Source organism: Balaenoptera ricei, chromosome 3 (assembly GCF_028023285.1).
Source record: "Balaenoptera ricei isolate mBalRic1 chromosome 3, mBalRic1.hap2, whole genome shotgun sequence".
Lineage (NCBI taxonomy): Eukaryota > Metazoa > Chordata > Mammalia > Artiodactyla > Balaenopteridae > Balaenoptera > Balaenoptera ricei.
This window is the reverse complement of record NC_082641.1, coordinates 151,165,292-151,180,451: the sequence shown is the minus strand read 5'-3', so window position 1 is coordinate 151,180,451 and position 15,160 is coordinate 151,165,292. Positions and strand designations below refer to the sequence as shown.

The following is a 15,160-nucleotide window of genomic DNA, read 5'->3' as shown; positions in this document are numbered from 1 at the left end:
AAATCACTTTTTCAGGGTGACTCTGCCTCCCAAAGGATGCCCTGCCCTCTCTTTTGGCTCTATGAGGTACCCAGGACTAGTGGGCACAAACAAGGGGGGAGAGGCGGGATACCTGAATCCCTGGTGTTGAAATAGTCTGTCTTTCTGAACTGGTGCCGGGTAGGCACTGGGGACTCAGAGTGAAGGGTACTAAGATTTCTTGAACTTTTCCTGTCTGCCAGGCAAGGAGCTGAGAGCTTTACCTCCGATAATCATCACAATTCTATGTAAGATGGGCTCGATGACCCCATTTTACAGATGGAAACTGAGGCCCTGGGGATTAGGAAATTGTGTGAGTCTAAAGTCCAAATGCCTTCCTTCCTGCCTTGCTTCGCTGAAATGAAATAGATGTTGAATTTAGAGTGGTTGTTCCTGGTGAACCCCTTAGCTGGGCATTCAAGGGCACCTCCCATCTTGTCTTGATTTGTCTTTCCATTTTTCATCTCTTCTCACCTGAAAAATCTTCTCCCATAAGTCCCTGGTGTTCACAATGGGCTCTGGCTCTGGCCCCCCATAGCTCCTCCTTTTCCTGTTTTGAATGAAGGTATCCTAGCGAGAACTCATTTGGGAAGAGACTTTGTCTAAAACCGCTTTGGAAACCACTGCTAGGCATGGTCCCCCATACTCCCTGAGCTCATCTTTGCTCCACCATCACCCCCCACCATCAACAGTCTCTTCTTTCCTCTCCTGCTGTCTAGATCTGCATGTCCTTCAAGGTACACCATGATGACTTCAAGCTTCAGAGATCTCTCCCGCCCCCCTTCCTGCATCCGTCAGGACTAAATTACATGTGTCAGAAACCCAACTTAAACTGGCTTCAAAAATAATCCCAGAGTGTGGGTGTCGCCTAGGATTTACTGGCTCAGGAAACTGGACAGACAAGGAGTAGATTGAGCTACAGGCAAAGCTGGACCTAAGGGTCAGACTGTGTCATCAGGAATCTACTGATACTGGCCTCATTCTCAGGCAGGCTCCTCCCAAGCGATGATGAGATGGCCCCCTGGCATCTCCACGTTGCATCCTAACAGCCTAGCAACCTCAAAGAAAGAGAGCTTATCTTTCTCAGGGGTCAGAGCAGAAGTCCCAGGGCTGATTCTTACTGCCTCTGATTGGCCCGGCATGGGTCATGTGCTCACTCCTCAACCAATCGCTGTGGACAGTGGTACCCACCTTGGTGTCTAAGGGACTGTGTTGAGGTAGGGAAGGAGGCTTCCAGGAGAGAAGTCAAGGCACTCTGGTTGAAAGAAAGGTTAACCAGTACCAGGCAAAAAATAACAGACGTCCACTGCGCACATGTTACTTATCTTCACTTATGCACGTGCTGTCTCCCCAGCTCACCCTCCACTCACAGAGGCAGGGGCCCTGCCTGTGTACCCCCATGGCCTCTTTAACGACACCTAGCCCCTCGTGTTTATACAACATTTCTCTGTTTCCAGGCAGCTTTCACATATGTATGTTTTAAGTGTCAAAATTACCCTGTAACCACAGATAATTTGTGCAAGCCAGGAATGGATGTGCTGACCCCTTATCCCTTGAGGATCCAGGTGGTGTCCAGGACCACCAGAGCCCCCAGCCAGATGCTGTGACCGCCTGCTGCCACCTTGGTTTGCCCGAATTTGTTGTCAATGTATTGTTTTCTGTGTGTGCTGTGACTTGTGACAGAGATTGAAAACATGGCCCTGTGGTTTATAAAGTGGCTCTCCATCCTCCGTCTTAATCGAATCCTCACACTCTCCTGGGAGGCAGCGGAAACAGTTGCTGTTAACCCAGTTTACAGATGGAGAAACTGTCATGCAGAGGGAAAAGATGACTCAGCCCAGGCCCTAACTGGAGAAAATGGCGTGATGGCTTAGCTTATGAGAAATACAAGAGAGCTAAGAGCCGCAGGTTGCTGTGACTTCTGACAAGTCAAAGTTTTAAGAATGATGCTGACAAAATAGCCAGCCCCGTGGCTCTCTGAATTGAGTGGGGAGTAAGAAATCGTGAAAGTAACAGCATCTCCTGAGATGAGCAGGGTGCTTATGCTTTCCTATACTTGAGTTCATGTAATCCTTTGCACAACTCTCAGAGGTGGGGTTATTCGACCCATTTTATTGAAGAGGAAGCTGGGGCTCAGAGAGAGCAAGTAACCCGTCCAAGTCATACAGCTGGTCAGGGGCAGAGCTGAGAATCAAACCCAGGTCTTTCTGACTCTGAACTGCTTTGGTCTTGAGTCCTGGAGATGGAAAGACCCCCTTGGTGTTAACGCCTGTCTCCGTCCCTCTCTGCAGGTCTACATCATCCGTGTCACGTGGTCCAGCGGCTCCACGGAGGCCATTTATCGGCGCTACAGCAAATTCTTTGATCTCCAGGTAAGGATTTGGGGTCTCCGGTGAGCTGCAAGGTGGGAAAGAGTTTATTTGGACTTACTTTCCACTTTGACTTCAGAGCCACAGTGTTCTTGTTTAAAATGATGTCTATGCACTTACCTCAGCAGCACATATACTAAAATTGGAATGATGTAGAGAAGATTAGCCTGGCCCCTGTGCAGGGGTGACACGCAAATTTGAGGAGCGTTCTATATTTTTCAAAAAAGGGTCCATCACTTTGGGGACATAAGTAATGGGCTGTATTGCTTTATGCTTTGATATTCAATATTTTCCAAATAAAAGAAAGGCTCCTGTTGACTGCTCTAGAACGGAGGCTAATCTGGAGATCGTTTCTGTTGGCTTTGAAGTGCAGATCTTGAACTTGTGTAATCGTGTTTGCTGGTGAGTTCAGTTGTTGAGTGTGTTCAGACCTTGTGGCCTTGTTCTGCTCTCAAGACAGACCCACGTCTGTTGCCTCACCTTGGCCTCCCCTCCCCATCAGGCTCCTTGCTCAGCTCCTAAAATGCCTGCCGTGCTCTGAGGGCACCATGCTCGCCTTCTCCTCTCCTCTGAGGCCTTTGCATTAGCTCTTCCTCACCTGGAGCACCTCCTGCACCCTCCAGCCCCCTCGTTGTCTCATCCTCTGGGAAGCCTGGTCTGACTTCATTCCCTGGCCAGCGAAGGCCACCTCTTCTGCACCCCACAGCTCTGCATCCCTCTGTCCTGACTCTGTATTGAAGTTGTCCGCCTGTCCCCCTCTAAACTAGGACTCTCACGGGCAGGAACCACATCTTCATTAGCCTCTCTTTCCTTCATGTTTTGTTCAAGGACACTGTATGTATCCAGTCAATGTTTGGTGAGTGAATGAATGAATGAACGAATGAACGAACGAACGAAGGAATGACCTATGACCCCCCTGAGCACCACCAGTCTCACAGGGAGCCTATGTGGACGGCTCTGCGTGAGCCCCTCCCCCGTCGGGTAAAAGATCTCGAATCCACGGGTCAGCAGCATTATCCTGACGTCACCAAAGGCCAGCAGCTCAAAGCAAGTGTGTCATGAAAAGTCACAGTGCCTGATATGATGGAACAAAGTTCTTTAGAAAACACAGACCTCAGGAGGAGATGGGAACTTGCCCGGCTGCCTGAATCCATGAGTGTTCCCTGCCACTTGGTGAGGGGCTCACATACCTCGCAGGCCAACGTAAGGCCTCATCGAGATGACTGTCTTCTTTCCCTCTGTGTACCGGTTAGGATCCTTTGATTGCAAGGGACAGAAACCCAGCTCAAACTGGCCTACGTAGATGGGGGGGATTTAGGGGGCTGGTGTGACAGAATGTCCTGGGAGAAGGAAACTGGCAGGCTTCAGGTGCAGCTTGATACAGGGTTCTCCTCTGTGTCCTCTCACCCAGCTTCTTCCTCTTGTTCTGAATTCCCAGTTCCCTGATGTTGGCTTTATCCTCAGATCCCACGTGGTTGCAAAATGCTCTGGGCTCACACTTAGCAGGAAAGAGTGAAAGGTCACTTTGCAGAAGTCCCAGCAAACACAGTGTTGTGTTTCATAGGCTCATCTCGAAGCCAGTCAGTATGGTTGAGGAATGTGATGGCCAGTGGGCTTATCCGGTTCCTGCTCTGCCTCTCAGTCATGGGGGTGGGGACTGAGACCTGGAGAGAACAGCTGTGATCAGATGTAGAGAAGGCATTGTGGGGACATCAGGAGACAGCCCGGGTCCTCCACGCACCAGCCTGTCTTTCTGCCTTCCATGTTCTCTCTGGAGGTGACATTAACCACCGCCATCCTTGGTTGAACAGACCTAATCTGTTGCTAAAAATGTCAAATAGAGAATTTTCAGAGCCTGTGTTCCAATATTTTAAAAGGGGGAGGGGAGATAATAATGTGCTCCTAACCTGTTTCCCCAGTATCACCAAACAATCTACATTATAAACTGCCAAGAGTCATTGCATACTGGACAGCAGTTGACACCAGTTACCTAATTACTTAATATGCAATGAACTCATAAGTGATGTTTTGTGTTCACTATGCAACAAACCAAACAGTATCATATACAAGTGATATTTTTCTTCTGGTCCACAGCAAACATGTACCAAGTGTCAATACCCAAAGAGGCTCTATGGTAAAGATGTTAAGATACCATCTAAAAGGGACTTGGCAGGAGCAGACACGGGCATGGGCGGGGGAAGGGCTGACCCTGGAGGAAAGGCAGGAAAGATGATAGTAGTAATGCCCAGCACCTCCGAACGTGGTCCTGCGTGAGAAAGACAGAGATCCACACCCTCTTGCCCAGGCGCAAGGGTGATTTACGTAGATCCATTTCGGCAGGTCTTTAGAGCGTGGGTGTTGGGTGAATATTTTGCAAGTTGCTAGACTGATTTTTCGTGCACCGAGGGTCTATGTTACACGGGTGGCGGTGCTACCTATATTTTTGCTTTCAGAGGCCTCTTGCCTGCCTGATGCTTCCAAGAAGGAACAGAGGGGGCAGAGATGAGTGACATGGGTGATTGCTAGCCTAGGGATTATTGGCATCCGCAGAGCAGACACCCACTCAGCTAGCTTAGGCAGAAACCAGATGGAAACCGGAGCCGGGAGTACAGCCGGCCTCACAGGGGCCCGGAACCAGCAACAGAATGACCCACCGGAAGCCTGGCAGCTCCCGGGCCGTGTGTCACGTGGCCACAAGCTCTCCCATCGAACCTACTCCCTTTTTCCGCCAGCCCCTCTGGACCAGCTTCTTCCGCTGGCCCTTTGGCCCGCATCCCCCAGACAACACCTTCAGTCCCCAAGTCGAAGTGCCCTTCCCTGTGTCGAGGCACTGGAGTTGGTGGGTTCGGCTCCAGTCTCTGGGAGAGAGCATCTGAGTGTCAGCATCCTGGGCCAGAGTCCAACCCCCGAGCCTGCTAGCTGTGGCCAGAGGGGTGGGGCGGGTGGGACAGGGTCATCTAGAGGAGGAGGTTCAATGAGAAGAGGGTGGGCAGGAGGCCCTGGGGGCACGGATAGAAATGTTCACTGCTGCCCTTTGGCAGCCTGTGGGCCAGGCAGTGTGTGAGGATCTTGACTGTGTTACCGAGTTCCCTATTCCAGCCTCGCCCAGGGCTTCAGACCTTGACTTCTGGGGTTAGGCAAACCGGGGTTCACTCACATCTCAGCTTTGTCTTTTCAGGTCTCAGCTCAGTGTCACCGCTGTATGTTTCTGAGCCTCAGTTTCCCCATCCACATACTGTATTAAGAATGAAAGCACTTTGCTCACATCTGTCGTGACAGTTCAGTCAGTTGTGTGTGCCTTGCTCAGTAAGCGTTAGCTGTCATCTGCTGTCGCTCTGCTCACATGGGATTTGCCCAAGGTGACATTGTTTGGGAACGTTTTTGAGCCAGGGTTGGATCACAAGGCATCCTGGTCTGAAGCCTGCATTCCCTCCACTCTCCTGTTCTAACTCAACTTTCTTATTTCTACCAGAACTTAAAAGCGAGGTTTCCTTCCCTCCAACCCCAGCATAATTAGTAAGAATTGGAGGTTTGCTGCAACATAAATAGCTGCCTTAGACTCCCCTCCTGTAACAAAGTCTTCTAAAGACAGGGCTTAAGCCAGCTTTAAAGAGTCCCAGATGGGCAACTGGAGTGGGAGAGTCCTGGAATTCCAGAGGGTCCTGCTGTCCTGGAAATGGCCTGCCCCGCCCCCCAGCCCTGCACCTGAGAGAGGGAAGCTGGAAGAAGGGGCTGATCCCAGGGACCAGGCAAGGAGGCCGGCCCGCGTGGGACTGCAACACCCTGAAGTTGGATGATTTCATGATTCTCCCCTCCCCACCCTCCCTGTCTGGCGAGTAGCCTTGGCTTTTGCAGAAGTAACTTGGCTCAGAGTATGGGGAGGGTCAAGCTTTCGTGGAGGAACAGCTCGGCCAGTGTGGCGTAATGGAAACAGCAGACGACTCAGTCAGGAGACTTGGGGCCCAGCCACCTGTTCTGTGTGGCCATGGGCACACCCCTTAACCCCTCTGTGCCTGATTGTGATTTCTTCATCGGTAGCATGGGGGTGATGATAAGGAAACAACTGACATTCCTGAGGTACTGCCTGCTCAGCATCAAGATGTAGTGACTCATTTAATCCTCATGTCAAGCTTATCAAATGATACAGATGAAGAAACCCAGGCTCAGAAAGGTTTAGTCATTTGCCCAAGGTCACACAGCCGATGAGCATTAGAACTCGGATTTGAAGCTGGGCAGGCAACACCAGGGGCCACAGTCTTGGTCACTCTGCTGTGCAGTGCTGCTCTTACAAGTGACTACTTCACAAGGCTCCTTTGGAGTTAAAAGTGATGATGTGTGCCCGGAAGAGGCAAATCCATAGAGACAGAAAGCAGATTAGTGGTTGCCAGGAGCTGGGGGGAGGGAGAAAGGAGGAGAGACTGTTAATGGGAACTGGGTGTCTTTTTAGGGTGATGAAAATGTTCTGGAATTAGATAATGGTCATGGTTGCACAACCTTGGGAATATACTAAAACCCACTGAATTGAACACTTTAAAAGGGTGCATTTTATGGTATGTGAAGTAGATCTCAATTTCTTTTTGTAAAAAAGTGATGATGTGTGTGAGAGCAGTTTCTGGGCTGTCGAGCCCTGAGCTAATGTCAGCTGTTGGGATTATTGATAGGCGTGAGTTGCTGCTAGGAACTGGCATGAAGATTAGAGCAGGCGGTGATGCCAGTTTAATAGAATGGTTAAGACCCTGGGCTTTTATCCAAATGCTGCCACTTCCTGGCCATGAGACCTTGTTTTAGTCAGAAGTGTTTTAGTTGCAGATGACAGAAACCCAGTCCATATGGATTATTCAAAAATTACATTGATTAGCTAAATGGAACTGAGAAGACTAAGGGTACTTGGCTTCAGGTATGGCTGGATCTAGGGGCCACAGGGTCAACCAGGACCTGCCTTTCTCCACTTCTTGGTCTCCTCTGTGTCCAGGCAGGGTGTTGTCTGGTATGGTGGCAGCCACAGCTCCCAGCCAGCTGTATCCAGCGGTCAGCTCAGTGACTTCAGGGAAAAAGAGAACACCCCAACGGTTTCAGCACAAGTCTCATTGGTTCATCTTGGGTAATGGCCAGGCCAGTCAGGGCCAGCCCAGGAACTGGAGTAGAATCAGCATCACATACATGCTGACTAATAGAGGAGTAGAAGATTCCCCAGAGGAAATCAGAGACGTGCTACCAAAGAAGGGAAAATAACCTGTAAATGACAAAAAAGTAAATGTCCCCTCTGGTGGGGGCAGGACACTCAGGCAGAGGAAACAGTCTGCAGAGAGGCCGCTGGGGTAGAAGGAAGGAGCATGACTCAGGCTCCTTCATGGGAAAAGAAACTCACAGTCACCAGCAAAAAGGTCCCCTTTCTGACAGATCAACTTCTGATATGATTTCCCAACTCCCTTGTCTTAGGAAAGCTGGACTCTGATAGTCATGCCCACCACTACTGGTTAACATCTGGCGACGTGTCTCACTCACGTGAGGGCGCAGGCAGTAGAGCCCTGGGCTTGGAGTGGGAAGACCTGGTGTCAGGTCCCAGCCCTCTGCCTGACTGGCTGTGTGGCCTTGGGCAGGGCCCTCAGCCTCTCTGAACCTCCCTTTCTGCCCTCATCTGGGCACACTCTGGAGAGTCCATCAGAGTGTAACAGAGGGAGCTGGCCTCCGAACAGGGCACTGGGCGGGGACAGGAATGCCTGGAGAGCTGAGGGCAGCGCCTAGCGGAAATGTGGCTGGTTGAATGACGTCATAACAATATCGGCGACTGTTTACTAAAATGCACTAGACGTCCATTTGTACGCTGTCGCATTTAGTCCTCACTTACAGGCATGAAGTCAGTGTTGTGTCCACGTCACAGATGGGGGAAGGGAAGCTCAGAGAGGCAGAGTCACGTGCCTAAAAAGGAGCACGGCTGGACTCAGGCCCAGGTGTGGTTGAGTCTGAAGCCTGTGCTCCTGCCTCCCGGAGGTCCAGGATTGCCTTCGAATCTGTCTACTCTTAAGAGTTCTGTCCTCTGAAGACAGCTGCCCTCTGAAGGCCCGTTTGGCACCTCCCTGTGAGATGCAGGCATAGTCTATCCTGCAGAGGACTGCTCTGAGCTGAACACGAGCCCTGCACAGACACGCCTCGGATGCGTGACGGGTCCGCTTTACCCTGTGCCATGTGACCTTTGCCCTCTGAGTTTTCCCGCTAGTTCATTGCATCCCCCAGGCCGAGGGTCATGGTCATCCCTGGAGCCAGGGCTTCCCTCACAGAGGGCACAGTGAAATGTTTGCAAGTGTTCAAAGAGTGTCCTCTGTGCCAGCCAGGGAACTCAGGCAGGGCTTGCTTCCTGGAGGAGGTGACATCTGAGCAGGGTCTTGATAATGAGTAAGGAGTTGCCCCACTGACAGGATGGGGGAGGGTATCCCACACAGAGGAAACCATGTGTGCAAAGGTGCAGAAGTGTGAAAGAGCAGGACCATGAGCTGGGCATCTTGCAGAATTCCGACAGCGGGGGTGGCGCGAGGGGGATGCACAGAGCCAGCTGGGTCACCCTGCCCGGCAGGGAGTTCTCGAGAGGAGCACCAATGACATGTGTCCTGTAAGCAGGAACACTCCGTGCTTAGGGGACTGCTTCCAGGCACGGGGGCTTTCCGGGGGATCCGTTTCCCAAATGCAGCACATCACAGAGCTGAAGGGAAGCCGGAGGCGGCATCTTGATCTGTGCCTTTGTTTTTCCCCAGAGAAGGGAACCGAGATCCGGAGACAGGAGAGGCTGTCCCAGGTCACACAGCAAACATCGTTTGTTTCCAGTTTCTGTTGAGATAGAACTGGCCTGTCCCCCTTCTGAGAGTTTGGTAGCCCCAGATGCACTTAATGAGCTTTGGGGACTGTCTGCCCAGAAGCCCCCAGGCTCCACCGCAGAAGCCAAGGGGAAGGGAGTATATTCTCCCGTCTTTTCTGGGAGCAGGTATAGGAGGGGCGGGGCTGAAGTTCTCGCTCCCTAGGCGGGCCTTGCCCAGCTGGGAAGACATCCCAGCAAGCTCCTAGTCAACACCTGGCCTAGGATTCCACCAACCATCTGTACCCAAATACTGCCTTTGCTGGACCCTGAGACACACTCTTTTCCCCAGACATTATCTTCTGAAATTGGGGTGTGCCTCCCACATGTTTTATACGCTTAATGGAATATTTGTTCCCTTCCATCTGAAAAGCCATTGCCATATTGATAGTATAGAGCTGAGAAAATATGGTAGCTGCCTTTTTTTCACACAGCACAGTCATCCCTTGGTATCCCTGGGGGAATTGGTTCCAGCACCACCCCCTTCATGCCCCCCGCCCAACAGATACCAAAATCTGACGACACTCAAGTCCCTCATGTTAAATGGCGTAGTATTTGCTTATATCATCCTCCTGTATACTTTAAATCATCTCTAGATTACTTATAATACCTAACACGATATAAATGCTATGTAAAGACAAGGTAAATTCTATGTAACTAGTTGCCAGCCATGGCAGAATCAAGTTTTGCTTCTTTGGAACTTTCTGGAAGTTTTCTCCCCCTCGAATATTTTTGATCTGCCATTGGTTGAATCTGCAGATATGGAACCCAAGGATATGGAGGGGCCAACTGCAATTCTTTATTTGGAAAACAGAAAGAGGCAAGGTGTGTTGGTCAATTGCGTCTAAGGCCCAATGCAGGTCCTGCTGCCGCCACCTGGAACATAATTTCTTCTCTCCTAGACAATGGCTGACCAAAGCAGTTAACCACTTTTTCATTCATTTGTTCATCCATTGATTCATTCATTCTTTGCATAAATATATCCCAAGTGCCTACCACGTACCAGTGAGGGGGGCGGGGCAGGCCACCGGGCAGCCCAGTAAGGGGGTCGGGCTGAGAACATGCTGCCCTGACTGGGAGGGACAGCAAGCAGGAAAGAAGTGGACGGACAAGGAGGGGCGGGCGGCAGGCTCCAAGGGGCATGTCCAGGGGCATGCCGACATTTAGACAAAGCAGCTCATCGAGGGGACAGAGTCCCCAAAGACAGCCAACCATGTGCTGTAGAGCAGGCCCAGGTATGTTGTCGTGTCCTGCTCTGAGAACCACGTGACTCCCCGCCAGTCTGCAGCTGCCCACGATGGTCACCCCGGCCCTTCTGCACTGCCTGCTCTTGCTCTTCTGGGACGCGGGGCCTTTGTCACAGTGAGGGAGGAAACCTCTCCAAGTCCAGCCTGCCGCTAACACGAACCACGTGTGGACCTCCACGCCAGCCTCCACGGTATTTTCCTTGGACAGCCTGTCTCCTCTCCCTCCACCACAAGCTGTGTCTTAAAAACTGCTGATGGAGTGTTCTCTCGTTCCCCTTGTGATGTGGCAGCTTGACGTGGCTCCCCCTCCCTTCCTACCCCCCAAGACTGACTCACTTTCCTCCTCAATTTTCAGTCCTCTGCACCCTCAGCCCAACTTCCTTTTATTATCTGGGGGGAGGGGTGTGGACTTTCCAGTTTCCAAGGATACCGTCTGCAGTTGGACTTTGCCCGGCATGCCTCTGGTCCTGCTGCTGCAGACATCCCGGGTCTGGGGGTCCCTAAAGAGGGTCTGGAATGCCACCCATGTCTGTTTCAAAGCCTGTGGTTGCCAAGTGTGACAGTTCCTCGGATAGAAGCAGCTTTTGGCCTGTGAACCCAGACACGCTAAGACCAAAAACAAAATAGCTCTCAGGCCTCTGATCACCTGTCCTTGCGAATAGCAGTCATACAGATTGCAGTTACCATTGACGGGATGATAAAATGAAATAAAGCTAGATATGGCTAAAAGAGGAGAATGAGTCCAGCCCTGTGCCGCTAGTCACGTGAGGCTATTTAAATGTACATTTAAGTTAATTAAAATTAAATAAAATTAAAACTTCAGCTCCTCAGTCACAGGAGCCACATTTCAAGTGCTCAGTAGCCGTCCAGGGCTAGTGGCTGCCATAAGGGACAGCACAGATATAGAATATCTCCATCATCGTAGAAAGTTCTATTGGAAGGCCCAGCTCTGGCCACTGAGGAGACTGGGTAGTCGGAGGAATTTTACCAACCTTAAAACACAGCCTCATTGTGGAATATTATTCAGCCTTCAAAAGGAAGGAGGGGCTTCCCTGGTGGCGCAGTGGTTGAGAATCTGCCTGCCAATGCAGGGGACATGGGTTCGAGCCTTGGTCTGGGAAGATCCCACATGCCGCGGAGCAACTGGGCCCGTGAGCCACAACTACTGAGCCTGCGCGTCTGGAGCCTGTGCTCCGCAACAAGAGAGGCCGCGACAGTGAGAGGCCCGTGCACCGCGATGAAGAGTGGCCCCCGCTCACCGCAACTACAGAAAGCCCTTGCACAGAAACGAAGACCCAACACAGCCATAAATAAATAAATGAATGAGTGAATGAATGAATAAATAAATAAGAAGGAAATTCCAGCACGTATTATGAAACGGATGAACCTTAAAGACATTATTCTAAGTGAAATAAGCCATACACAAAGGACAAATACTTATATGCAGTGCCAAGAATAGTCAGATTTATAGAGATAGAAAGTAGGATGGTGGTTGCCAAGGGCTGGAGGAGAGGAATGGGGAGTTAGTGTTTAATGGATATAGAGTTTCAGTGTGGGATGATGTAGAGGTTCTGGAGATGGAGGGTGGTGATGGTCGCACAACAATGTACTTAATGCCGCTAAATTGTACACTTCAAATGGTTGAAATGATCGATTTTATGTTATGTATACTCAACACAAAAACACACACGCAGTCTCATTAAATACTGAAAATTTTTCCCAAATAATTCTCAGAATAACATTCATTGTGGGCAGAGTGCAAGGAGGGGGCATTTCTTGTTGAGCACCCAGGTCATCCCCACATACAGTTCACGTACAGCATTCATTTACACAACCACGCTGCCGGGCAGGCTGTGTCTGTCGTTCTGCAGGTGGTGAATCAGACTCATCAGGCGAGGTCTCTCACCAAGGACACACAGCTGGCATGAGGAATCATTAGGATTAAACCCCAGGGCTGTCTGGTCCCCAGGGATAATGTCTGTGGTTAGAGTTTGCAACATTAAACCCAGGTCTGCTGCCTCAAATTAATAACACTTGGGGAGACACTTCAGCTCTTTGAGCTCCGCTTATCTGGATAGAAGCAAGTGAGGACACAGGGTGAGAGAGTAGCTCTCTAAGACAGAGCTGTGAAGACCACAGGGAAATACAGTGCTGGGCAGGGCTTCTTTAGCCGGTGTGTGCACATTCAGATAGGGGCTCAACAGGAACCCGGGAGAGCGCATATAAGCGGGGTACAGTGGACAGATGACTGGGGTATACCTTTAAAAAAAAAATAGTGCCCCTGATTGGTGTTCCAACATTGTCTTCACAAATAAAATTGAGAAGGAAAAAAGAAGGTAGTGTTAGGCCAAACCTATAAATCTCTAAAACGATGCTGCAGCTAAGATTGATTAATCACCCTGCTGTTAAAAAAGAAGCATGCTGTTTGCCTGTGCATGGAATGTGAAACTTACCTGGTCTCAGGCTGATTTTTCATGCTCATGTGACACTCCGAAGCTGCCTAAGAGAGTGATCTTAGGGGATAAGAATGGGGTTTAGATTAAGATACTTGAACTGGCTGGACTACCACTTAGCTGTGTGACCTGAAGCAGTTCATTGTGTCCTGCTCCCCAGTTTCTCCCTCTGTGACATGGGGGTTGTTCATTGCTTTCACAGGATTATTATGAAGGACAGATAAAATCATATGTCTGAGAAGGATTAACTGTAAACAGTCAAACCAGTTAGTAGTGGTTACTAATTATTATTTAATATTAGTAACGTGAATCTTATTAATCGGAGGTACTCAGCAAACATCTGAAGCTGCCTCCACCCCCAAATTTCACTCAGGTGCATTCATTGGTTTAGCCAATTTTTATTGAGTGCCTACTATGCGCCAGCATTGAAAAGCTCCTGGATTCAAAAAGGGAAGCCTCCCTTTCCAGCAAGGCCCACTGTGGCCTCACCAGCTGCTGAATGATGGTGAACCAAGCATTTCCCCATCACCGCACAGCACAGAATAGGGACCAGTTGGAAATCACAAATAAAACCACAGCCTCATGGGCAGCCCTTTAGGGTTGCCAGCTAAGCTGAGTCTGACCCTCCTACGCAGGGGTGTCACATAAAACAGTGCTAAGGAGGCAGGGAGCTCCAGCCTGGATAAATGGCCCTGTTTCCTGAGCGCTGGGGAGCAATCCTTTCTAATTGCCTTCGTAGCATCTCAGAGGCAAGTGACGCAATGGCAGAGAAGCCATGGGCTTCTGTCTCTGGCCCTGCCCCTTGCTGGCTGCAGGCCCATTGCAGATTTCTTCACTCCTCTGGACTTCAGTTCCCTGGATAATAATGTCCACCTTGAAGGGGTATTCTGCAGATTTCGTGAGAGGATGTGTCTAAAGAATCTAACCTGTGCTTGGCATGTAAACTTGTTTCTCTTCTCTCCCACTTCAGGTCTCTCCTCCCTCCCCCTACACCATAGCTGTGCTTATTTCTCCAAGCTATTCAAAGCTGCTTTTATGCTATCAGAGGGATACATTTTTTTTTTTAATTGAAGTATAGCTGATTTACAATGTTATGTTAGTTTTAGGTGTATAACATAGTGATTCAGTATTTTTGTAGATTATACTCCACTATAGGTTATTGCAAGATAATGGCTATAATTCCCCGTGCTGTACAGTATATCCTTGTTCCTTATCTATTTTATACACAGTAGTTACTATCTGTTAATCCTATACCCCTAATTTGTCCCTCCTCCCTTCCCTTTCGCCTTTGGTAACTACAAGTTTGTTTTCTATGTCTGTGAGTCTGTTTCTGTTTTGCATAAACATTCATTTGTATTATTTTTTAGATTCCACATATAAGTGATATCATATAGTATTTGTCTTTCTCTGACTTATTTCACTAAGCATAATATTCTCTAGGTGCATCCATGCTGCTGCAGATGGCAGAATTTCATTCTTTATGGCTGAGTAATATTCCATTGTATGTGTGTATGTGTGTGTGTGTATATGTATATGTGTATACACACACACACACACGCACACACACCCCACATCTTCTTTTTTTTTCCTCTCGTGAATTTGTTTTTATTTGTATTGCTTCTTAATCCAGTTGTCTATTGATGGGCATTTGCATTGCTTCCATGTCTTCGCTATTGTAAATAGTGCTGCTGTGAACGTTGGGGTGCATGTATCTTCTTCAATATATACCCAGGAGTGGGATTGCTGGATCATATGGTAGTTCTATTTTTAGATTCTTGAGGAACCTCCATACTGTTTTCCATGGTGGCTGCATCAATTTACATTCCCACCAACAGGGCACAAGGGTTCCCTTTTCTCCACATCCAGAGGGACACATCTTGAGTGCCAGGGTGACTTTCTCCTTGAGGTAAAATGATGGGCAGGCCCCTCACATTCAGCCGTCACTTCAGGAGGCTCAGGACTCCCTTTTCGTCTGCTTGAATCCTGGGCCCATATACTAATCAGGATGGGTTACGATATGCTGCTATGACAACTAGCCTCACTGTACACAGGGTTTCTCACTCGGGCTACATGTCCATCAGAGGTTGTTGGGGGCTCTGGACCCTTGCTGGCAGAGAAGCCACACTCTGGAGCATGGCCATCACGTGGCAGATGGAAATGAAGAGTGGTGAATCAAGCACCACTCCTAACTCTTCCACCCCAAAGTGAGCCATGTCTCTCCTGCTC

The 15,160-nt window shown here is 49.5% G+C and overlaps 1 protein-coding gene and 1 non-coding gene across 3 annotated transcripts in view; both read left to right on the top strand.

Moving 5' to 3' along the window:
* SH3PXD2B (SH3 and PX domains 2B) overlaps positions 1–15,160 on the top strand; it is a 112,591-nt gene that overhangs the window by 29,394 nt on the left and 68,037 nt on the right. For both annotated transcript variants that reach the window (XM_059917680.1, XM_059917679.1), the window contains exon 2: positions 2,310–2,390. In XM_059917680.1, the coding sequence (XP_059773663.1) occupies positions 2,310–2,390 (81 nt within the window). The remainder of the gene's footprint in view (positions 1–2,309; positions 2,391–15,160) is intronic.
* On the top strand, positions 2,500–2,606 carry LOC132364172 (U6 spliceosomal RNA). The gene has a single exon (XR_009502728.1). It is a non-coding gene; the product is annotated as a U6 spliceosomal RNA (small nuclear RNA).